Below are 25320 nucleotides of genomic sequence, written 5' to 3'. Positions count from 1 at the left end.
CTTCTGGCTTCAGACAGGAAGGAAAACATGACATATATCTATTGCAGGTCACAACCAGTGTTCCCTCTAATTTTTTCAATCCATGTGCGGAATGAATTTTATGTGCACCATATCGAGGTAATGTGTGGCTGTGCACCACCAGTAGAAACCAAAATATATGTATATATGTAGGTTTTTAAGAGTTACCATAGGGATGATTACTCTAGTCAGGACAGGTTAGGTTTTTAGAACTCATTACTAAATTAAATGTTAGCGTAAGAGAAATAAAAATTATGAAATACATAGAAATGAAAATAACATACTTTGAAAGAAGTATCAAGTAGTAACAACAACAGTACAAGTATGTGTTGGGAGGTGAGGGTGAAAGACTGTGACACACACACACACACACACACACACACACTCTGTGTGTGTGACAGAGATGTGCATTGCCCGTTTAACTACTCTGATGCCACTTTAAGTATGCTGCCCTTTTAAAAGTAGATCAGCAAGTTCAGACTCTGCAGCAGCTGCTGGCAATCTCCCTCCATGCTGAGCTCTGCTGTGTTCTGCCCCCTTCTCCCCCCAGCTCTGTGGAGATGGGGTGCAGGGGCGGGGAGAGGGGACATCAGCACCCTCCCCTGCTCTGTACAGCAAGCAGGAGGCTCCTGGGAGCAGCTCAAAGGCAGAGGGCAGGAGCAGCACATGGCAGTGAGAGGGAGGAACACCTGAACTGCGTGGCACTCGATAGCCTGCTGGGTGGCTGTCCAGCCGCACAGTTTACAGGGAACTTGGGTCACAACCAGAGTTGTAATTTAGTTGGGATGACAAATTTATTTTTCACAAGGCTTCTAAGAAAATTAAGTAGTGAGGCGGTGAGAAGTAATATTTTTATCAAGACTAAGAAATGTTTGAGAAGGAATAAATGGTCAGTTAACAGTGGCGTGCCTCAGTATCAGTGCTAGTACCACTATTCTAATATACTCTTAATCTGGAAATGGGATTAATATTGAAGGGGCAAGATTTGCAGATGACACAATTTAGTCCAGTTAGAAGACTTTATATTTATCAAAAGTAAGTGAATGGACACTATGATAACGGATGAAATTCAGTGCAAACAAATAGAGACTATTCTGGAAGAAATAATATGGACAACTCCATACAAATTACTGGGTTCTAAAATGATTTTCTGTAAAGTCAGTCGGATTTGGGGAAGTGGAAGAACTGATTTTACTTGGTGTCTAGAGTATAGACAACCTTTGCCCAAAGTGCAGTGTTAGTGAATATCCTAAAATATTAGAATGTGTAAGGAATGGGGTAGAAAACTACTTTTGGAAATATGATGGCATTCTATTGACTTGACTGGAAAACTCTGCAGTTTGGGTCATATTAAAGCAAAAAGATAGTGATCCAGAAGTGTGAGACAAATGATTAGAGGCTTGAAAAAATTTCCATAGGATGAGTGGAAAGTTTATTGGCAAGCAGGTTAATAAGAGGGAATGTGAGAAGTATAATAAATGAACAGTATAGAAGAAGTAAATTGGATGCTATTTACTCTTCCCTGTAATTCAAGGACAAGGAGGAATTCAATTAAAATGAAAGGCAACAAATTTAAAGCACACAAAATGAAATATTTGTACATCATATATAATAAATCTTTGGAACTCGTTGCAAATGTAAATGAGGTTGAGTTCAGTAGGATTTAAAGGATTTTTTGTTTTGTATGAAAAATGAACAGCCATAGTTACACTAGCAACCAAAAAGTATTGAATATAAACACTCATACTTCAGGGCAGAGGCCAACTACTGGTGGAGAGAAGTTGGGAAGAGCCCCACCCCCCCCACACACACAATGGACAGACTTTTATCACAACAATAGGGTTTCTTGCATTTGCCTCTAAGTAACTGGTACTAGCTCTTTTCAAAGACCAGATAGTGGTCTGATGAATTCTAGAGGGACCTGAAGTAGGCTAATTATAGAAATTCATAATGAAGCTGGAGCAGCTTCATCGTTCTCCCTCTTTAGCAATAGTGTTTTGTTACCCAAACTTATTCCATTGTTTAAAATTCCTTCAAAAGGTAGATGCATGGTTAACATAAGCAGCAGTGCCAGTCAAAATCCTGTTGATTTGGGAGAAGTTGGCAAGGAATGAAATTCTGACATGATTGTAGGATGACGATTCTCCTTCTCTTCTCTTCCTCCCCCTCCCCTTTTTTTTGGTAGGGAATTAAGATTTTTGTATAAATCTTATTTTGCTCAGTATTGATGAATAAGATTTACCTTTCTACAGCATATTATTGTGCTACTTTAAGATAATAACATTACTTGCAGAACTGATATAGCACACTTGGAGTCCAAATTTGAGAAGAAACAGATGGCTTCTTATGTTCACTGCTGTGACAAACTAATAAAGGCCATTTAAAGATCACATTCCACAGTGCAACCAACTAAAATTAAATGTGGTAGAAATAAACTGCTGTGGACCAAGGTCACTATGTGCAGAACTTTGATCCTTAACAATCTGTAGGCGTGTGCTGAATCATATCAAAAGTATTTTAAGAATATTTTATTTTATGAATATTGCCCATTGCCATTCCCCAAAAAAGCTCTTCAGAAGTGATAAATATTATCCCTGTTTTTTTCCAAAGTCTGAGTGCAGCCATTATTTTAGTCTGATTTTTGATTTGGACTTTGTAGCTGTCACTATTGTTGCTGTGGGACTTGAGTTTATTTTTTCCAGACTCAACCTTGATATCTATTAATACAAAATAAGTCCTTTAGAAATAGTCTGACGGTGGACTCAAATAGGAATTGATGTGTTAAGTGAGCTGTAGCTCACGAAAGCTTATGCTCAAATAAATTGGTTAGTCTCTAAGGTGCCACAAGTACTCCTTTTCTTTTAGCTCCATTAAAATACTTCAAGTAAATAAAACTTTTAAGAGGGTTGACTCTGAATTACTTTTGCTTTTAAAGCTTATTTTAATATGATTGATATTGCTGGAATCTTCCACACAGACTTAAGTATTCTGTGCTGAGAAGAAACTAGGCTGCTTATTTTAATATGGAAAAAATTACCATCTAATCCTTAATTTAAACCCTGTTGAATTCCAAAAGGAGCTTGTATAGTTACAGTAAACATGCCCAGTAAACTAGATAAATTAATTTTAATGACTGTATTGTCTCAACATTGCAAACAAATTAATAACTATATTGCTCTTTCAGTTTACCTAGGTATGTGATTAATGTTAATAGTAAACATTCTGGTGTCTTTGGCAATATGAAAACTTGAATGTTTAACGAGTACAATTTCAAATTAAAGTAATAAATCAGAATTACCAATGCCACACTCTTCAATTGGCGACACTCCTCAATTGGCATTGGAAGTGTAGTATTTTGTCCCATGTACTTTTGGCAGCAGGCCTCTTTATCAGCTACTGTCTTTGCAGTCACGCTTGTGTTCACGTCTTTGCTACATGCTCTGCTGATTACCTTGGAAAAGGGCAACGCTGTAACTGTTGAGATGACCTTTCAGTTTATTTTCTCTTGTGTAATATCAAACGTGAGCTAACACAGTCTTAGTCTACTGATTTCTAGAAAGAAATCTTTTTACATTTTCTTCAGCATTCTGCTCAAATATGATGTGGTTCTCTGTAGTTATGTTTATTTAAAAAAAAAACAAACCAAAATCAAAACCCTGCCATGATAATCACTGAAGAGGTAAAGAGAAGAGAATGTTTACCGTGAAAAACAAAACAAAACCCTGTTTCAATATGCAATCCATCTACAATTTAGATGTTAAACAGAGGTATATTGAGACACTGAGCACTGAATGAAATAGCTGCTCTTCAACTTAAAATGTTTGTAGGAAAATACCTTTATACAACAATGGACTAAACAGGAAATATTATGGTTAAATTGAACCAGTATGTACTAGGAAAGTATATAAAATCAAAGCTTAAACTCTATTTTTTTACTGCTGTAAATGAAAAATGTAGTCTAACTACTCTGATTACTGCGAAAAATAAATGCAGAGTAACTTTATGTTGAAATTGACTCAGAGCACTATTTTACCATGTTTAGTTGTCATTTTCAAATGGAATACTTGATATCCCAAAATTTCTCTCAAATCGCTAGAGATGCTTCTTAGGCCCTGATCCTGCAAAGATTTACACAGGTGAGTAGCTGTATTGAAGCAAATAGGGTTGCTTATGTGCATGTATTTTTGCAGGATTGGTGCCTTAGTAACTAGTTCTCTAGGCTTGTGGTAGACAGAAATTGATATTAGGGAAGGGTGAATTTTAAAATATTTTTAACTCAGCTCTCAAATACTGGAGTCTGATCAGAAAAATCAGTGAAATGACCTATGGAAAAAATCAGTCCGTATTTACATTTTTTTCTAATCACAATCACTTTCACCTTCTTAGTTCTGGATTAACAGTGTGGATGTTGAATGTTTGGCAACTTGAAAAACCTTGTAAGATGCACTGACTGCCAAATTGCTGTCAGTACAGTCATTAGTATTGTAAAATGTTAATGAAAATAAAATAGGGAAAGGGTTACAGTTTTAACTAATTTACTCCATGTTTAAGAAAACACTGTGCCAGAATTTTAAAGTTAGCAATGGTTTGCTTGTTGAAAAATTATTAAAATAGACTGCTTGCTTATTAGATCTAATTGCTTATTAGTATTTACATCTCTACCAGAATTAGCAGCTGCTGACTGGAAATGTCAAGAAAAACTTCGTAATTATCATTTAATCTTTACAGATACTCTAGATTCTTTTAATCATATTTGTGGAAATTAAGATGTATTTCAGTGCTGGAACTTGCATGTTACTGCATTTTTTTTAATTTACTTTTTTTAAAAAAAATCATATGTTCTGATGGAGAACTTTAGGCAGAAAAAACAATTGCTCATTAGTTATCTATAGTATAAATAAATTCATTTGTCTAAACTTTTGTGTCCAGTTTGTATCTTCCATTATTACTGCAGACTTAGTTACTGGTTTGCAGATGGGGAGAATGCAGTAAACATTTTCCCTACTTTTAAAGGAGGTAAGAAAGGTAATTAAAATACAGCCTCTGCTTAGCCCCGCCATAGGCTTTTGTTGTCCTGCTCTATTTGTACTACTGAGAGGCTGTACCTGCTGAAGAAACCGCAGACACTCCCTCAAGGTGAAAGGCATAATAAACCTTGAAGGCTGAAGTGACAGTCGGGATAATTTAAATTGTGTATATAGGGGGACAATAAAGACATTAGATTCATTTTAGATAGAAGCAAATTAACTGCTATGCAAGTAATGTGTGTTAAAATTAGGATAGACATGCATCTTTCTGCTGCAGAAATAGGCATTAAGATGCCTCTGACTTTATTTACAGGATTTGGTCATTTCCATCCAGTGTTTCCCTTCTAGTAGTCCTGACCATATAGAAGACTAATTTCATCTGTTTAGCCTGTGGGTCAAAGATTATCCTATAAAGTAGAAGCAAATGGTTGTACTCATCAACATACATAACTATCAGCATCCAGAAGTTCAAATGCTTCATATACAAGCTTTTCCGATCAGGATTTGAACGAAATCTAAATGTACTCCCTGAGGAAATGTAGAATAATTTCAGTTAGTTATAGTGGGAGTGTGTTTTCTGGAGAAGTTGCTTTTACAGTTGCCACACTCGCAAATTTGACCTAGTTAACTGTGCCCCGTGCAAGGCTTCCATTCTGATTTACTGTACACTAAACATTAATTTCCAGAACAGCTCACAAGGCCTTGTACCTCATCTAAACAATTGAAAATGACAAATGATGTACTGGAATTTGAAAACATAAAAGGGACATCAGAACTCTTAAAGTAAATAAAACACACCCATTCCTATCTATGCAAATATTGAACTTTGAACTTTGATTCCAGATTGGTGCTGTCTGCTGGTGATCAATAAAGGGATGAATGTAATGTTAAACCACCATGGATTCCATGGTATTCCAATGAATAGCTCAAAGAAGAGGAAAAGGTGAAGTATTTGCATATGGAGTGACTTTAATAGTGCAGCTAGAACTAATAGGGAAAAGATATATTCACCCCCACACAGTCATCTTTGGATCATTGCAGAAATGAGTGAAATATCCATTTTTTAAACCATCGGAAAAGTAAAGTAACAGCTCCTCCAATGGGCTGATCTGTGTAAAGTCAGCCATTGACCTTTGGTGCTTCTAAAGCAAGTTATTTGAACATTAATCTTTTCTGTTAACTTTATATGTTACACTCCTGCACGAATGTTAGTTCACCTATTCTAAAATATATAAGCTGAATTGAATAGGACTTGATGAGTGAGTAAAATGGGGAAAAAACAAGTAGAGATTAAAAGGAATAAAGTGGCTATTTAATACAAATGAAACCTTTCAGCAGATATGGCAAAGTGTAGGTAAAGGCAAGATGTAAGTGACCAAAATAGGTGAACTGTCACTACGATGGTAAAGGAGCATCAGCAGTAAATTGCATTTCAATGGCTTGGAGGAGTGGTTCACATCCTTTTTGTTGCTGTTGTAAATCCCCTTGCAATGAACTGGTGAATGGGTACACCTTCATCCTGCCTTTTTGCCATGCTCCAACATAGGCATCGTATCTATTTTTTTTTTCCTTTCAAAATCAATCCGGTTTTGACCTCATATAGTAGGGATTGCAGCGGGAGCAGGAACAGACCTGAGAAGTCTTGCACATCTCATGCATTTCTCACTTTCTTGCACAACTGGTAACATGAAAGCATGAGTGACCCTTTCTCAAACAGACACTGTGAGCTACAAGCCAAAAGGTCTGTGGGTTCTAATCCCAGATCTTCTGCTGACTGCTTTCAGTATTTCCGTGCACTTCACGGCCCTTATTAACCAGGCATATACCCCTCTCTTAGAGGCAGGCAATTACTTTTAACTCATTTTGAAGATGATAACCGGAAGGTTGGTCACTGCAAGCAGAGATGGGATGCCAGAAGCTGGGAATGGGTGACAGGATGGATCACTTGATGAGTAGCTGTTCTGTTCGTTCCCTCTGGAGCAGGTTACATTGGCCACTGTCCGAAGACAGGATACGGGGCTAGATGCACCTTTGGTTTGATACAGGATGGCCTTTCTTATCTTCTTATGTCTCTCCCACTCTGCCATGCTGTGCTGGCTTTTGGAAATGATCTAAATCCATGTGCTTCTGTAACACTAACAGCATTCTCTTTGTCCCTCTCTAGTGACTTGGTCAGTGAGATAGAAGCTTATGAATCTGCTAGTACCTCCATGGACGAGATCCTTTAGCTCAAGTGATAGAGGCTAATGCTTTTGGATCTAGAGGTCCTGGATTCAGTTCCTGTGTATAATTCGAGCAAGGAGATTGTTATGTTTGTCTAGGCTGTCTGTAGCCAGTAGAGCCAGGAACAGAAACCAGGAGTCCTTGTAGCTGACACCTTAAGTAACAAATGGTTATCTACCTCAGTCAAGTGCGGTGTCTCTCTCTCTGTCCTGATCATCAGAGGCAGGCAGACTACCTTTCCCGTTCAACCTGCTACTGCTATTGGTGAAGTGGAAGAAGTCTGTGCTGGGGAGCTGAAGGTTGAGTTCAAATCCTGCTAAAACACCATGATGGGATGGGGATGGAGGGATAATATGTTGGAGTGAGAGTTCTGGAATAACTTAATTGTTAGAATTATTTTATATTGCAAAACATTTTTAGAAGTGAATTTGGATGCTGTGCTAACACTGTGTTTATTTTGGATTTTGCTTAATGGGGTGTGTTTGAGGGTTACTATTGAATTTATTTGAAAAGGGAAAGCTGAGAGGTCTTGCTAGTGAGCATTTGTGACATTACCCAGGGTACAATTTGGACTGACAGATAGCTGTGTCCCCTCAATGCTCCAATCTGGGCTGCCTTTTACCCTGCTTGGCTGTGAGAGTGACCACTCCTGGCCTGATCGCACACAGCCTCCAGCATGTAAATCACTCCCAGCTACCCTGTATGAGTACAGACACTCATGAATTACATAACAGAGCAACACCAGCAAACTAAGTCCCGGACTTGCCAACAAAAATGTGCATCTTGTACTGGTCTGCACTATCCTGGATGATACAGGCTCATGCAAAGTCTGTCATTTATTAGCAGAAAATATGTACAAATCCAGTTATCCCAAATAGAGTTTCCCAAACATTTCAATCCAAACACACTGATTTAGCTAAAACAACAAAACAAATGTGTTAACTATGGAAAGGGAGATTTTTAAAGTGACCAGTAATGAGGCATACAAGTCAGAATTGGTTACAAGGAAATAAAAGGTAAAATGTGACTAACAACTAACTTAACAAGCTAAGCAAATACAAAGCAAAGGTCTCTCTCCCCACATGGTTCAACCAGTAAAACTGTAGGAACTCTTTCAGTCAGGATCTCCCCCCAGTCCAGTGCTGCTTTTTGTTCCTCTGCTGTTGATGATGCCATGGGTAGAGAGCAAGGGAGATATGATTTGGGGAGTCTGTCCTCTCCTCTTATATTCCTTTGTCTTGCACAAGAATCCTTTCCAGCTGATGTTCAGGAGACAGTCTGTGTGGCCAGAGGACATGCTTCTTTGTCAAAATATAGATTTGCACCACCCTCGCCCCTCCATGTAAGAGTGGCCATTTAATCAGATGATGGTCCCTTTGATCCCCTAGACACCTGGCTGAGGCATTGGCTAGCCTTTTGTCTCTGGGGAACTTGTTGGTGACTGCCCTCCAGAACATGGTGGAACATGCCTTGGTAATGTACAGTGGAATCTGATATTTTTTCATACAGTATTGTCTCATTTTATTAGGACAATAATGATGAACAAATCATGAGTTTTCAAATGATACCTACACAGTATGCTTTTTATAGAACGTGGCATGGTAATGTAAAAGGGGTGAACATAGGCGTACAGACAGTCACAGCAAGAGAGGTCTTACTAGAGTGTGAAGAGAATGGATCTTTTGTGTTTGAAATGCAAAAAACAGACCTTGACAAAGCAAGCCTCAATCTCACTGGGATAACAGTGTGTCAAGGCACTGCTAATGAGCTACACAATCTTTGAAACAGGAATGAGTATATTTTGAGTACAGGCCAGCTCAGTGGGAATTAAAAATTGCTCCCATCTAATTTGAGACTAGTTTGGATGCCATTTCCAGTTCCCACATTAAATTCTCCACACCTTGAACTAATGGGCAGGCTTGGCACTAAATGCATGGTTCACTAAATGCATGGTGCCGGTAGCGACTTACCTGAGATATATGGGGGTCTAGATCTTCTTCCCATATCTTGACAACTGGCTCGTCGAGGGTAGTTCTCCAGAGCAGGTCCAACAGAGCATTGACCTGGTGTGATCAATCTCCAACAATCTGGGCCTGTTGAGAAACACAGTAAAGTCCATGTTAGCGCCAGTTGAACACACAGAATTTATCGGAGCAGTTCTCAATTCCACGTGAGCCAGGGCCTTCCTTCCAGAAGCATGCTTCCAGGCCATGTCTGACTTCCTTTCCCACATGAAGAGCCATTCTCTTACCACAGCCCACATATGACTGCAACTGATGGACCACATGGCCGCATGCACATATGTGGTCAGCCATGCCCCTCTTCATCTACAACCTTTTCAGGTATGGCTGGGCACAGTCTATATCCTATCCCCAGCAGGCATGCCCTGGACAGGGTGGTCATGGTGCCAAGCCACATCCTATCGTCCTTGGACTGGTGGCTGGATCCAGAGTCCGTGCTACAAGGGGGTCCCTTTGTGACCCCGTATCCATCACTTACCCTGGTTTCGGGTGCGTTGAACTTGAGCTGGAGAGCTAATCTTTGTGAACTTAGCACCCAGGGCCACTGGCTACACAGCGATCTGGCCCTTCGTATCAATGTCAGGGAGCTCAGAGCGGTTTGCCTGGTCTGCTAGGTGTTCTTGCCCCACCTGAAGGGCAGGGTGATGCTTGTCCTGACAAACAATACAGCTGCGATGTACTACATCAACAGGCAGGGCAGAGCCAGGTCCTTGGCCCTTTGTTGGGAAGTGCTCAGCCTCTGGGACTTGTGTGAGACCCGCCATTCATCTGGTAGCTGCCCAGCTGCCTGGAGCCAAGAATGTCATGGCAGATCACCTGAGCAGTACCTTCTCATCTCGCGATGAGTTGTCGCTCCATCTGGAGGTGATCACCCTAATCTTTCACAGGTGGGAGTCTCCCCAAGTGGACCTGTTCATGTCCAGACAGAACAGGAAGTGCCATGTGTTCTGTTCTCTGCAGGCAGGGATAAGAGCCCCTTTTTGGACACCTTCCTCATTCTGTGCTCGGCAGCGCTGATGTATGCCTTCCTGCCAGTGCTGTTAATCCGGAGTCCTGCTCAAGATAAAGCAAGACAAAGCAATGGTCATCCTCATAGCCCTGGCATAGCCTCATCACCACTGGTTCGGCATGCTGCTGAGTCTCTTATCAACCACCCTGCTGCAGCTACCTCATAGTCCAGATTTGCTGTCCGAGAACCATGGCAACCTGCTGCCCCCAAACTTGAAGTTGCTGCACTTGACAGCTTGTCTGCTGCGTGGCTCAGTGTGGAAGAACGGGGCTGTTCGACTGATGTCAAGCAGGTTTTGCTGAGCAGCAGAAAATTGTCCACCAGGGCTGCATATGTGGCAAAGTGGAAGCTGTTAATGTGTTGGGCCATGGACCAACACATTCACACGGATGAGGCCCCGCTGCAGGACATCCTGGACTATTTACTGCATCTTGAGCACCAGGGTCTGTCGCTATCTTCAATCAAGGTAGACCCGGAGGCTGTTTCGATGTTCCATCCTCTGCTTTGAGACCATGATGGGGCATTTCCTGAAGGGTTTGGAGTGCCTTTACCTTCATGTCTGAGACCCAGTTTTCCCCCCCACACCCCACTTGGGACCTGAATCTTGTGCTGCCCAGGCTCATTTCCCCCCCCCCCCCCCCCCCCCCGGCCCCTCTGAACCTTTGCCTTCCTGCTCCCTCCTGCTTCTCTCCTGGAAGGTCTTTCTTGGTCACTATAACTTCAGCCCGTAGGGTGTCTGAGATTAGGGTGCTCATGCCAGAGTCGCCCTAGACAGTCTTCTACAAGGACAAGGTCCAGCTGTGTCCGCACCCAGCCTTTCTGCCCAAGGTCATCTCCCAGTTACACACGGGTCAAGACGTTTACTTACCAGTTCTTTGTCCAAAGCCTCATGTAATGGATGAGGTTTGCATAACTTGAACGTCAGATGCGCGCTGGCCTTCTACATTGATAGAACGAAGCCATTCTCTAAGTCAACACAGTTGTTCGTTGCCGTAGCTGACAGGATGAAAGGGTGCCAAGTGTCAACCCAGAGAATCTCGTCTTGGATCACGGCCTGTATCTGCTACTGCTATGAGCTGGCAAGGATGCATCTGCCAGTGATCGTGACAGGTCAATCAATTAGGGCACAGACGTCGTCAGCTGCCTTCCTGGCACAGGTGCCAATCAGAGATATCTGTCGGGCTGTGACGTGGTCATCCGTCCACATGTATGCGTAGCACTATGCGCTGGCCCAGCAGGCTCGAGACAATGCTGGGTTTGGCAGAGCAGTGCTGCAAGCTGCGAGACTGTGAACTGCGAGCCCACCTCCATTGATTCTGCTTGTGAGTTGCCTAAAATGGAATCGACATGAGCAAGCACTTGAAGAAAAAAGGGTTACCTACCTTTCATAACTGTTCTTCGAGATGTTTTGCCCCTGTCCATTCCATTACCCACCCTCTGCCCCTCTGTCGGAGTTGGCAAGAAGGAGCAGAGAGGGTGGTGATGCCGCACAAGTGTGGCACTCCAGAGGGCCCCACAGCTGTCCCTATAGGTACTGCTAAGGCAAAAATCTCCCACCGTGCACGCGGGTGCTCACCTACCATGGAATGGGCATAAGCAACACATCTCGAAGATCAACAGTTATGAAAGGTAGGTAACGCTTTTTTCTGGGGTGTGTGTGTGTGTATATATATATAATATTAAAAAAAATATACTCTTGAAATGAAATCCTGGCTCTATTTAAAGTCAATGATAAAACTCCAACTGACCTCATTAGGGCCTCCTCGAGGCAGGGGATTGCCTCATTCAGTTCATATGCCTTCTAGTGGATCCCAGGACCTCTGGGTGCTACTGCAGTATAACTTTTTAAAAACAATAAATGTTGAATACAGCTCTTTTTGGGTGGTTTCTGTGTGCCTTAAGATTGCAGTGTGGCACATTCAGTATGCTGTTGTATAGCAAACTAAAAATGTATATATGCAGTATATAATATCTATAACCAATGGAATGCTCCTTCTACTTGCAACGAGATACCATAGATAATGGAATAATCTTGCCAAATGTCAGATGTTGAACTTCTGAGTCAGGTTTCAGTGAGTTGCTCTTTACTGGTGTGTTTAACCTTTCTCTTAACTTTTTTTTTTTATAAGTCTTTTCTACACTTGTGTTTTGACATATGTAATGCATGCAAATAAAATTGTAAAAAAAGTTTTAAAATCAACTGGTGTACATTTTTTCTTGAAAATGACAACTTTATATTCAGAGGCCTGTAAGACACATTGTGCTGTCTATAGCACTATAAATGAAATTGATCTTAGACGGTGCAGGAAACATGACCCAGTTTTGAGGCATGACACCCATGAGCAAATTTACAGAAGTGATACTAGGGGATGGGCATTAGGGAGGTATGAGTATATTGTTTAGTATATCCTGGGGCTTCCCTCTTTTGAGTCACACAGTGATTTCACGGTGAATACCTGTCTTCATAATAAAAGCTGTTGGGTAGATTAATCTTAAGAAAATAATAAAACTCTGTAAACATAAGCCTGTTTCAATTGAAATAACCAACAAATGGGACATCTTGAACCTTTCTATCACAAATTCTCTGCCACTGAAGAGACCAATTCTGAACCAGAACTTTAAATTAATCTCAGAATGGTGTCCAGATGTTGACATTTCTTCAAGGTGTAATATCTTAGTTGTCACTATGACTGATGGTCCCTTTTGAATGACTGTCTCTCAAAGTGGATATCTTTAATAAAACTCAGCATTATACCATGCTGCCATTCTCTTTTTTCCTTGCTGTCAAAGAAAAAAAATAGTACCTTAACATTATTTTGGGGGGAGGGGGGTAAGGGGGATGGGGTGTAGCTTTAAGTGTACTGGCATAAGTAAATTTTGGAGACAGCATATTTCTGGCGTTTTAGTTTTGTAGATAACACAATAAATTGGAATTTGGCAGATGAGTAGACAATTTTGTGGTTGGATGTAAGCTTCAACATACAATAGGGTTGCCTGACTGTTTTTGGACTTGTTAGCAAACTACCATCCATCTGAATACTAGAGTGTGTGGGGGAAGGCTAAGTGGTTGCAATCCGTGTGAGAACTATTTCAAGTTTTAAGAGCCTGATTCTGTTGCTCTTATTCACGCTTGACCTCTTAAGTCCTGAAAACTGTGAGACTGCTCAGGGTAAGGGTGGCAGAATCTGCCATCAACATCAAAATGATCACTTCAAGGCTTGGACGTTGATGGTATTCTGGCATTACTAGTCTTCAGTGGGAGTAATTGGAGGAATTGAACAAAGTTCACATAACTTGCAACCACCTAATACTATTGCTTTGTCCAGTAGCTCTCAAATATTTCTGGTATTAAAAGGCTCTTGCCTATATCTTGCACTGCCGCTGGCCATGACCTGTGGGATGCTAAGCTTAATTAAGATCCTATTGTATTTATAGTGCTTGCAGTAGAAATTTTCAAACCTATAGGATATCTTCCTATATCCTATTATTGGTTATAGGCCACATGAGGAAAATTGCTAGGCTGCTTAGTGTGAGTGAAGTTCTCCTTTTATTGTTTAATAACCTTATGGCTTCTGGACTGTCAATCACTAGTTTCAGTGTGTAGGCTTAAACCACAGGCTGTTCCTGTAAAGTGAAGAAACTGTGGGCCAGAGGTAGTCAATTATTTTCTGTCAAGGTCCAAATTTTTTGGTCAAGGTATAGTCAAGGTCCAGACCCCAGAGAAAATAATAATAAAAAAAAAATAAAAAAATAAAAATTTGGGTCCATTCAAAAGCATCTGGTGGTCTGGATTTGGACCACGGTCCACCTATTGACTACCCCTACTGTAGGGGGAAGCGAGGGTGACGTTTTTGTACTGTAAACCTTGTGCTGTATCAGAATATTGGTAAGATAAGTTCAAGTGCATGAAGTAAATATCTGCTTTGTTTGGGGGAGTGGGGGGTAATACCATAGTCTGAGGAAATGCCACTATACTCTGCCTAATCGAAAATACACGTGTGTATGCATTAAAATAAGTACTTGTCATGTGTAGTTATGAGTACCTACTATAAGTAACATGTTCACTAAATTTTCTAAAATGTATTTAATGTTGTTGTTTGAAAGGTATACCCTGTTTCATGACCGATTGAGGAACATTGAAGAAAATGAAGGCGGCCTTGATAAATTTTCAAAAAGTTACAAAACCTTTGGAGTCAATCAACTTGTGGATGGCGGACTATATTGCAAAGAGTGGGCTCCAGGGGCAGAAGGAGTGTTTCTTACTGGCGACTTCAGTAAGTATTTTGAAAGAATTTTCCATTTTGGTATTCTCACTCATAATGCCAGCTCTATTGCCATGATATAGATTATGGAGTCTGCTTTTTTTTTTTTTTTTTTTTTTTTTTTTTGAAAAGTAGGGCTGTCAAATAGTTGAAAAAAATAATCGCAATTAATTATGCAATTAATAGCGCCTTTAAACAATAACAAAATATCATTTATTTAAATATTTTTGGACATTTCAAATATATTGATTTCAGTTACAACACAAAATACAAATTGTACAGTGCTCACTTTATATTTTTTATTACAAATATTTGCACTAAAAAAGAAACAAAGGAAATAGTATTTTTCAATTCAGCTGATACAAGTATTGTAGTGCAATCTCTTTATCATGAAAGTGCAACTTATAAATATAGCATTATGTACCAAAAAATGTACTTGAAAATAAAACTGTGAAACGTCAGAGCCTAGAAGTCCACTCAGTCCTATTTGTTGTTCAGCCAATCGCTCAGACAAACAAGTTTGTTTACATTTACGGGAGACAGTACAGCCTGCTTTGTGTTTACAATGTCACCTGAAAGTGAGAACAGGCGTTCCCATGGCACTTTGTAGCCGACATCGCAAGATATTTGTGCCAGATGTGTTAAAGATTCATCTGTCCCTTCATGCTTCACCCACCATTTTAGAGGAAATATGTCCATGCTGATGACTGGTTCTGCTCAGTAATGATCTAAAACAGTGCAGACTGATGCCTGTTCATTTTCATCATCCGAGTCAGAAGCCACCACTAAAAAGTTGATTTTCTTTTTTGGTGGTTCAGGTTCTTTAGTTTCCACATCAGAGTGTTGCTCTTAAGACTTCTGAAAGCATCATCAACAGTTGTACCTCTCAGATTTTAGAAGGCACTTCAGATTCTTAAATTTTGGGTCTAGTGCTGTAGCTATTTTTAGAAATCTCAAATTGGTACCTTTTTACGTTTTGTCAGATCTGCAGTGAAAGTGTTCTTAAATTCAACAACATGTGCTGGGTTGTCATTCGAGACTGCCGTAACACAAAATATATGGTAGAATAGAGGTGAAACAGAGCAGGAGATATACAAATCTCCCCCCAAGAAGTTGTCATAAATTTAATTAACACATGATTTTTTTTTAACGAGCACTGTCAGCATGGAAACATCTCCTCTGGAATGGTGGCTGAAGCATGAAGGGGCATATGAATGTTTAGCTTACCTGACACATAATACCTTGCAATGTTGGCTACAAAAGTGCCATATGAACACCCTGTTCTCACTTTCAGGTGGCATTGTAAATAAGAAGCAGAGAGCATTCTCCCATAAATGTAAACAAACTTGTTTGTCTTAGTGGTTGGGTGAACAAGAAGCAGGATTGATTGGACTTGTAGGCTCTAAAGTTTTACGTTGGTTTGTTTTTGAGTGCAGTTATTTGACAAAAAAAATCTACATTTGTAAGTTGCACTTTCACAATAAAGAGATTGCATTACAGTACTTGTATTAGCTGAATTGAAAAATACTATTTCTTTTATCATTTTTACAGTGCAAATATTTGTCCCCTGCTCTGTTTTACCCACATTCTGCTATATATTTCATGTTATAGTAGTCTCGAGTGATGCCCCCAGCACATGTTGTTCATTTTAAGAACGCTTTCACTGCAGAGCTGACAAAAAGCAAAAAGGTACCAATATGAGATTTTTAAAGATAGCTACAACACTCGACCCAAGGTTTAAGAATCTGAAGTGCCTTCCAAAATCTGAGAGGGACAAGGTGTAAAACCATGCTTTCAGAAATTTTAAAAGAGCAACACTCCAATGCGGAAACTACAGAACCTGAACCACCAAAAGGAGAAAATCAACCTTGTAATGGTGGCATTTGACTCAGATAATGAAAATGAACATGTATCGGTTCGCGCTGCTTTGGAATCTTATCGAGCAGAACCCGTCGTCAGCATGGATGCATGTCCCCTAGAATGGTGGTTGAAGTATGAAGGCACATATGAATCTTTAGTGCATCTTGCACATAAATATCTTGCGATTCCAACTACAACAGTGCCATGCGAAAGCCTGTTCTCACTTGCAGGTGACATTGTAAACACAAAGCAGACTGTAGTGTCTCCCGTAAATGTAAACAAACGTGTTTGAGCGATTGGCTCAACCAGAAGTAGGACTAAGTGGACTTGCAGGCTCTAAAATTTTACATTGTTTTAATTTTGAATTCATTGTTTTTGTACATAATTCTACATTTCTAAGTTCAACTTTAATGATAGAGATTACAGTACAGTACTTGTATTAGGTGAATTGAAAAATACTATTTCTGTGGGTTTTTTTACAGTGCAAATACTTGTAATCAAAAATAAATATAAGGTGATCACTGTACACTTTGTATTCTGTGTTGTAATTGAAGTCAATATATTTGAAAATGTAGAAAACATCCAAAAATATTTACACAATAATAGAATATCATTTATTTAACCGTGCGATTAATCGCGATTAATTTTTTTGGTCGCTTGACACCCTGATCGCCATATTTGGGGTCGGGAAGAAATTTTCCTCCAGGGCAGATTGGAAGGGGCCCTGGAGGTTTTTTGCCTTCCTCTGTAGCATGGGGCACAGGTCACTTGTTGGAGGATTGTCTGCTCCTTGAAGTCTTTAAACCACGATTTGAGGACTTCAATAGCTCAGACATAGGTGAGAGGTTTTTTGCAGGAGTGGGTGGGTGAAATTCTGTGGCCTGCGTTGTGCAGGAGGTCAGACTCGATGATCATAATGGTCCCTTCTGACCGTATTATCTATGAATCTGTATTGCATTTTTTTAACAGTGCAATTAAAACTATTAAAGTTTTTTGAGTTAATTGTATGAGTTACCTGCAATTAATTGACAGCCCTAATGAAAAGGATATGAAAATCTAACTTAAGTTTACATGTTTCATGATGTGAGTTGCCAGGATATTGGTAAAATGTTAACTGAAGCTTTTAATAGAAAGGAAGAAGAGAATAAGCTGTTAACACCCATTATATTTCAGAAACTAATCTTAAAATATGTTTTTTACACAGTTCTTGCTTTTACCATAATGGCTAATCCCTGTAGGGGATTCAGAAATGAATCCTTGCAATTTGTTGCACTGTGTAATTATTCTGGATTTGATTTTTCTCTAATGGATTTGGAAGGTGGTAAACAGTGGGCTGTTTGTTTAGGGAGGTGGTGATGGGATGAAACCTTCCCATCTGATTTAAATATGAACTACAGATCTCTTTATTTGGGATGAAGGTGTTTCAACATTGCCAAATCACTAATAAAATACAAAATTCAGTACCTCTGACTTTTTTTAATGTGTGAAGACTTTACCTTGTGCTTGGAAATCTAGATTTTTGCATACACACATCTAATTAGCTACTGAGATGAGAACAGCTGTCCATAATGAAGGTCATCTCCTTGTGGTATTGTCTTTGAATAGCCCCCATCCTTTCCCAGAATAAGATGTAATGATGCAGTGAAATAGTTGTAAATGTTTCTTTACATTGCTTGGCAAAATGGATATAGTAGAGGAAATATAAAAAGAATAATCAACACAAAGAACTGCTTTACTAAAAACTAGCTCCCAGATGTGGTGGTGGTGTGATGCCATTTTGTTACTTCTTGCCACCTGGAAGCGATAGTGCAAAGAGTGGCTTGATGAGACATGGAAGGATAAGAATGGGAGGGAATGTAATGTAGAGCCTTGAAAGCAAGGACAAGGAACTTTGACTTGACGTGATGGAGGAGGAGGAGCCAATGGAGCAATGCGAAGATAGGATGATAGGTTGGATCAGCTGTCAAGAAATATTATTTTAATAGCTCCTTTTTGTACTGGAATAGGATTAGGAATCATGTAGAGCTTAGAGAAACAGAAAGGAGATGGTGCAGGCCTGGATTAGAGCTTTAGCTGTAGACACAGGAACGTTGTTGAGGAAGTGGCCAGATTTAGACATGACCTGAATGTTTGGAGAAAACTACCAGGAAGAGTCTAAGATCTCCCGTTTGAAAGGTGGAGTGTGGTGGGGGAGGATGGCTAATTCCACATTTACAGAGGAAAGGGGTGTGTCAGGGAGTTCTAGTGAAAAGTAGTTGAGAGAAAACAGGATTTTGTTTTTGGCAAAGTTAAATTTTAGATCTAATAGATGCTGGGAGGCTAGTCACAATTGAGAGGAGATGAGATTGATAGCTTCAAGCATCAGGTCTGTATTTATGTGAATATGTTGAATATAAAAGAAGAGGTTGTCAAGAACAAAGCCCTGAGCAAGTCCCACTTGGAATGGGGAGGAGGAAGGTCTACCACTGAAGGAATGGCCGGAGGAGATGATGTTTGGAATAGCCAAGGGAGACTTAGCTGTTAGGAAGGAAGAGGTAAACATATTAAAGAGGTCAAAGGAGGAGGATGACATACACTCTGAATTTTGATCAGTGAAAGGTCGCTATCCCTCTACAAGAGAAACATTGATGCTGTGGGGAGGCCAGAAGCCAGCTTAGAGGGGATCGAAGATGGAATTGAGAGAGGAATTTGGTAAAATGTAGACACCAATACCTAAAGATACTAGCCATGTCATTTTGTGTTGGAGGTAGTGAGTGGAGAAGAGGGAAGGAGTTGGGGCTATACAGGGGAACAGCATGGCTTTTTTTTTTTTTTTTTTAATAATCTGAGCTGGGGAGACACTTATTCAGAACAGAGGGGAAAGATTAAAAGCTCGCTGCTACTCTTTGGCCAGTCTAAGGTGTTGTGTGGCTTTTTTTTTTTTTTTTTTTTTGGCTTTCTGTTTTTAAACAAATTTGCTTCTTTAGCAAACTTGTTTTTCAGCCATGTGTGTCTGTGTTTACTCATGATCCTTCACAATCCCAATCTATTTTCTCCTCTCCCCCAGTTAATTGGGGCCTGGATTTTACCCCATTAAGCCAATGGGAGTTCTGACATTGACTTCAATTGGACCAGGATTTCATCCATAAAATCTCGGTCTTTGAACTTTTGCCCATTTGATTGGGCTTGCCAAAGGAGTTTTATTACTTTCAAAACTTTGGTTTGCCTAGATACAGACAGTCAGTCAGTCAGTCAGTCTCTCTCTCTCTCTCTCTCTCTCATTAATATTGAAAATCCATTAAATGTTTTTCTGCATGTACGGATCATTTAAAAGAGCAAAGTTATGTTTCAGATATCATTGACTGTTGCAGAAGAAATGTGAATTCAGGCCTTAGCTAAGAGAGAATGAATTTTATCATTGTTTTAAAATATAAACAAACTTACAAAACTACATCTGAGCATTCTGTCTAAAGATTTTAATAGTTAAATCCCTTTACAAAATAACTGGTAATGCACTTCAGGAGTGAGGAAATAACTGGACTATCATTTGGTTCATTTGGATCTGCAGTCAGATCACTTTTACATTTCAGATGAATTTCTTGGTAATGTGTGAAATTCATTTTTTATAGCACTACTTTTTGTGGAGTGCGGGGTCAGCATCAATAAACTAACAAAGGGAAAAATTTTCTAGCCATACTAGAATGGTAGTTGAACCTCATTTTCCTGGTGTAGAAAATGGCAGGTTGCAACTGCTTAATTATTTTTAAAGAGTTGGGTGGAGTAATATCTAATGTTGATTATGGTCATTTGAATGTGCAGATTGATTGTTCAACAGAGCAAGATTATATAAATTATGAACACTTCTGCTAAACATAGGAAAAGCCTTTTCCCCTTAGAATTGTATGTAACTCAATTGGTATACTTATCTGTAACTTATTTAGTTTTTTTTGTCTTGGTTATTTTTGTAATCTGTTTTGAAATCTGGTAGTGTTGGCATTCTTTGGATTTAAAAACAAATACACTGTGTTACATAAAATGGCAAATTCAGACTGGATTGCAAAATCTGAACCTCATCACAATAGTATTGAAAGTTGGAAAAAGGGAGCCTGTAAAACTTCATTCCTGTGGACTACGTTAGGAACAAGCAGAAGTATTGAGATTCTGTCTAAAGAAAAATGAGTTTACATTGTGGTAAACTCTAAAATGTACTTAGATTAGTTTTGGATAGTGGCGTGTAGACAATTGTTTATTGCTTGTGGCTATTATCAAGCCTGCATTTAAACAAAATCGAAGGATTCATTTTTTCAATCTGTACTTTATTCAAAGTTTTAGCATTCAAATATGTGACTGTTACATACTGTCTAATTTTGTCATCTGTAACTCTTTGCCATTTAGCGTTGTTTTGCTTACCACTTTACATCTTCTCATTATACCAGTGTACAGGCAGTCCTTGACTTTACGACGTTTGAGTTACGATGAATGGCACTTATGACATTTCTACATTGACACCCTGATTCGACTTAGGACTATAGGTTTCGAGTTTACGACGCTTGGTCCCGCAATGGAGTAGATTGTGGTTCCGAGTTCCGACTTACAATTTGTTCCTTACAATTGCATCGTGTCGTAAGACCGAGGACTGCCTGCCTGTATAACGTTTTTCAGTTTTCATGGCAGTAAGTGTCCCAAGCACACTTGCCACTCTATGGCTTCGGGTAGAGCCCAACTGAGAATACTTCTACAATGCTAAATGGATATAAACAGATAAAAATATTTAAAATCAGTGTGTGTGAATCTAGAAAATACTTTTCTTCAAGTGATGGCCCCTATATGGGTTCCAAACATGGGTGTCAATGCGTGCCATGCAATGGAGCCAGAATGCTTTCCTAGCAGTGTCAGTTGAACTGCACGTGTGTCGTGTGTTTCCCTTCATGTTTGCAGCTGAGACTATAATAGGCTGTGGGGGTTGATGCTACTCCTCTTACGCCTCATGGATGGAGTCAGAAGCCCTGTTTCTTCTTGTTCTTAGCTTCACACACTCCCGTCTTGTGTGGGCCCCACTCCCAAGAGGGCAGAGAGGAGGTACTTCGTCCCTGCTAAAGTAGCAGACTTTGTTTACCCACTTACCTCCCAACTCCCTGGTGGTCCGCACAGTGGCAGAGAAGGCCTGCCAGCAGGCACAGAAATCCACTGTCCCAGACAGGACGGTGAAGAAGGTGGACCTGCTCAGCAGGAAATTCTGTTCCTCAGTGGGGCTCCAATTTCATATCTCCAATTATTAAGCTCTGCTAGTGAAATGACTTTCACAATTACACTGAACTATTTGAGTTCAAAGACCAGCTGCCACCAGACAGACAGCAGCAGTTCCAAGTGCTGCTGGATGAGGGGAGACTGGCAAAGGTGGGCTTCCAGGCTGCTGTGGATGCTGTTGACGCTGCCTCTTGTTCTCTGGCAGTCGGGTTTGTGCTCCGCAGGGACACCTGGCTGCAGTTGTCCTCTTTCCCCAACGAGGTCCAAACCACTATTGAGGACCTCCCCTTCGACCGACACACACACACACACACACACACACACACACACACACACACACACACACACACACACACACACACACACACACACACACACACACACACTGCTCAACAAGAAAACAGACGAGTCCTTCCACTCTCTCATACTCTCGAGCCACTCTCAGGTCTCTTGGCCACGGCCTCTCCCCGGCATACTACCAACTCCAGCAGGAGTCTCCACATAGATGACACCGATAGCAATGGTCACGTTACCCCACCTCTGCCACCACCACAACCACCTCCTTGACCCTCTCCCAGCAGCAGTCAAAACAGCAGTTTTGATGCACAGGTTAAGAACAGCAAACCTTTCCTGATCTCTACTGCACCCCATATTGTCTTTGGGGCTGTCTTGCCCTATTCACCCACAATTGGGGCCAGATTACCACATAAACAAGGAGAAGTCAGTGCTTGTACCTACCCAGACAATTTACTTTATTGGGGCATGGCTAGACTCCATCACTCTATGAGCCTTCCTCCTGAAGGAATGCTTCTCCACACTGAATTCCATAATTGCAGACCTACACCGCAACCCCGTACCAGCATCCGCTGCTCACTCTTTCTCCTTGGACCTATGGCAACCTGCACCTTAGTGACACCGTATGCTCAGCTCCACCTGTGTTGCTTACCGGTGTGACTTCTTTCAATCTAAAGACCACACGGAGACTGGACAGCAGAGTCCTGTTCCCTAAAAGGTTCTGGCCTCCTTCACATGGTGTACCGACCCTTCCAAGGTTGTGGTCGGGTACTCCCTTTATATTTCCTACCCCACAATCCACCATCACCACGGATGCCTCTCTTGCAGGTTGGGGAGCCCGCTTAGACCATCACACAGCCCAGGGCGTCTGGTCAACATTAGAGGCCAGGACGCATATCAACGTTGTGGAGTTGAAGGTAGTCCATTTTGTGAGGCAGGCGTTCCTCCCTCTCATTGGTCCTGTCGCATTCAACTGCTTTCCAGCAACGTTGCAGCGGTAGTTTACATCAATAAGGACGGCAGCACCACGTCTCTCTCCTTCTCTTCCGAGTCCATCTACCTTTGGAACTGGTACATCAAGTCCTACTCCAGGCTACGTACCTCCCGGGCACCCAAAACTCCCTGGCAGATGCATTCAGCAGGACTCTCTCTATGTGAACCATGAGTGGGAATTGCACAATGCCATGCCTGGGACCTCTTCATGACCCACAAGAACCACAAACTGGCCATTTATTGCTCCAGAGGGGAGAACTCACGGGACAAAGTCCTTCTTCCCTAGACTGGAGACCTACGCTACACCTTTCCCAGTCCTCTTTTCCTGCAAGTCCTATGCAAAATTCGCTGGGACAGAGCTACAGTAATACTCATGGCCCCGTTCTGGCCCCATCAGTATTGGTTCACGGACCTCCTGTGACTCTCTGCTTTCACACTTCACCGCCTTCGCACACGACTGGATCTCCTCATGCAAGATCGGGACCTCTTCACTTCACTTTACAACTTGGCTTTTGGATGGGGCTCGAGGATAGACAAGGCATGCTCTGCCCCAGTGAGACACATACTTAGACAAACGAGGGCATCTGCCAGAGCTTGCTACCAGGCGAAGTGGAAGTGATTTACCTCATGGCCTCACAGACGACATCACCTGCTGGGGATGATAGCTATACTTATTGTCCTCAACTACCTTTTTGAATTCAAAATGTCGGGCTTGACCTTCACCTCCATATGGGTCCTCCTGGCAGTGCTCAGTGCCTTTCTCCCTCAATGGATGATGCCTCAGTGTTCACACACCCTACCACTGTCTGTTTCCTAAAGGTTCTACTCAATATCTTCCCATCAGTCCTCAAGGCCACACTTGGATGGGACCTTAATCTCCTTTTCTCCTCTCTCACAAAGCCCCCTTTTGAGCCCCTGGCAATTTCTCTCTTATAGCTCCATGAAAGTGATCTTCTTAGTGGCCATCACCTGGGCTAGATGGGTCAGCAAACTGGCAGCCATGACAGCAGACTCCCCTTACATGGTCTTCCACAAGGATAAGGTTTCCTTGTGGCTGCACCCAAAATTCGTACCTAAGGTAGTGTCCGAATTCCACCTTAATAAGTGCATCCACCTTTGTTTTCTATCCCAAACTCCATGCCTCCCACATGGAGAGAGCACTACACTCCCTTGATGTCAGCCATGCACTGGCATTTACCTCCAGCGTACCCATGCCTTTCGGGCATCACCAAGACTCTTTCTAGCCATTGCCGATCGCTGCAAGGGACAAGCCCTCTCCTCACAACAAAACTCCAGATGAGTCTCCAGGTGCATTCACAAATGTTACACATGCACCAGCGTACCTCCACTTGATGGAGTCATGGCACACAGCCACATCAGCCTGCTTCCTGGACATCGCATGGCATGGCATCTGTGGTGCTGCAATGGGGCGCTCCGTACACATGTTCATGTCCCTGCACACCATCGCCTCAACCGCAGCTGCAGCTGCAGCTGTAGGCCATGCCGTACTACAGAGTATACTTCCTCGCACCCATCTTCATGCTGATCACTGCTCACTACTCACTCACATTTGGAATCTATATGGGAACCATCACTTGGGGAGGAGGTTACTTACCTGTAACTGGAGTTTCTTCAAGATGTGTTCCCTGTTTGGATTCTAATACTGGCTCTCCATCCTCTCTGCTGTGGGCTAAACTAATCAGCAGTAAGAGGGATACTGGAGCGGCATTGACCCACACGGCTTATTATAACCTTGGGTGCAAATACAGGGGGAACACACAATGCGCGTGCAGGTCAATGGGTACTGCTAGGAAAACCTTCTAATGCTGGCGCATGGAATCTAAATAGGGACTAGGTATCTCGAAGAACCTCCTGTTACAAGTAAGTAACCTCCTTTTCTGACTAGTGCTTAAAGGTATTTCATGTAAAGTTGAAAAGCAGAAGAGTAGAGTAACACTACATTCAGTCATGCTCCCATTTGGTCTGAATAACCGAACTGATGAGGGGAGAGAGGGGAACAACTAGCTTTCATTCAAACGTATACCAGAATGGATGGCTATGAAATAGGGCAGTACAGTACTTAAATTTTAACATGGCAATCAAATATGTCAGCTTCCTTCTTGCTGGAATAATGCTAGTACCAAATGATAAATTACAAATATGGTTTATCTGCTGATAGACATAGCTGATGCCAGCTACCAAAACTGTTTCCGAGGCATTTGGGCCAGCAAAAATTTAAAATAACTGAACTTAAATCCTTTTTTTTTTTTTTTTTTTTTTTTAAATCATTGGTGCTAAGGAGTTGTATATCTAAATTCTTAAAATGGTGAGTTTTATTAACGTCTCTGTCATAATCATAGGGGTAGCTTAAATTCCTCCTTGCCTGT

General features: G+C 41.1%; 1 protein-coding gene across 6 annotated transcripts in view; it reads left to right on the top strand.

The window, feature by feature from the left end:
- GBE1 (1,4-alpha-glucan branching enzyme 1) overlaps positions 1-25320 on the top strand; it is a 272537-nt gene that overhangs the window by 44463 nt on the left and 202754 nt on the right. For all 6 annotated transcript variants that reach the window (XM_043538391.1, XM_043538390.1, XM_037906053.2 and 3 more), the window contains exon 2: positions 14403-14572. In XM_043538391.1, coding sequence (XP_043394326.1) covers positions 14403-14572 — 170 coding nt within the window. The remainder of the gene's footprint in view (positions 1-14402; positions 14573-25320) is intronic.

This window comes from Chelonia mydas, chromosome 1, assembly GCF_015237465.2.
Source record: "Chelonia mydas isolate rCheMyd1 chromosome 1, rCheMyd1.pri.v2, whole genome shotgun sequence".
NCBI lineage: Eukaryota > Metazoa > Chordata > Testudines > Cheloniidae > Chelonia > Chelonia mydas.
The sequence above is the reverse complement of the archived record's forward strand: the minus strand, read 5'-3'. Positions and strand labels throughout refer to the sequence as shown.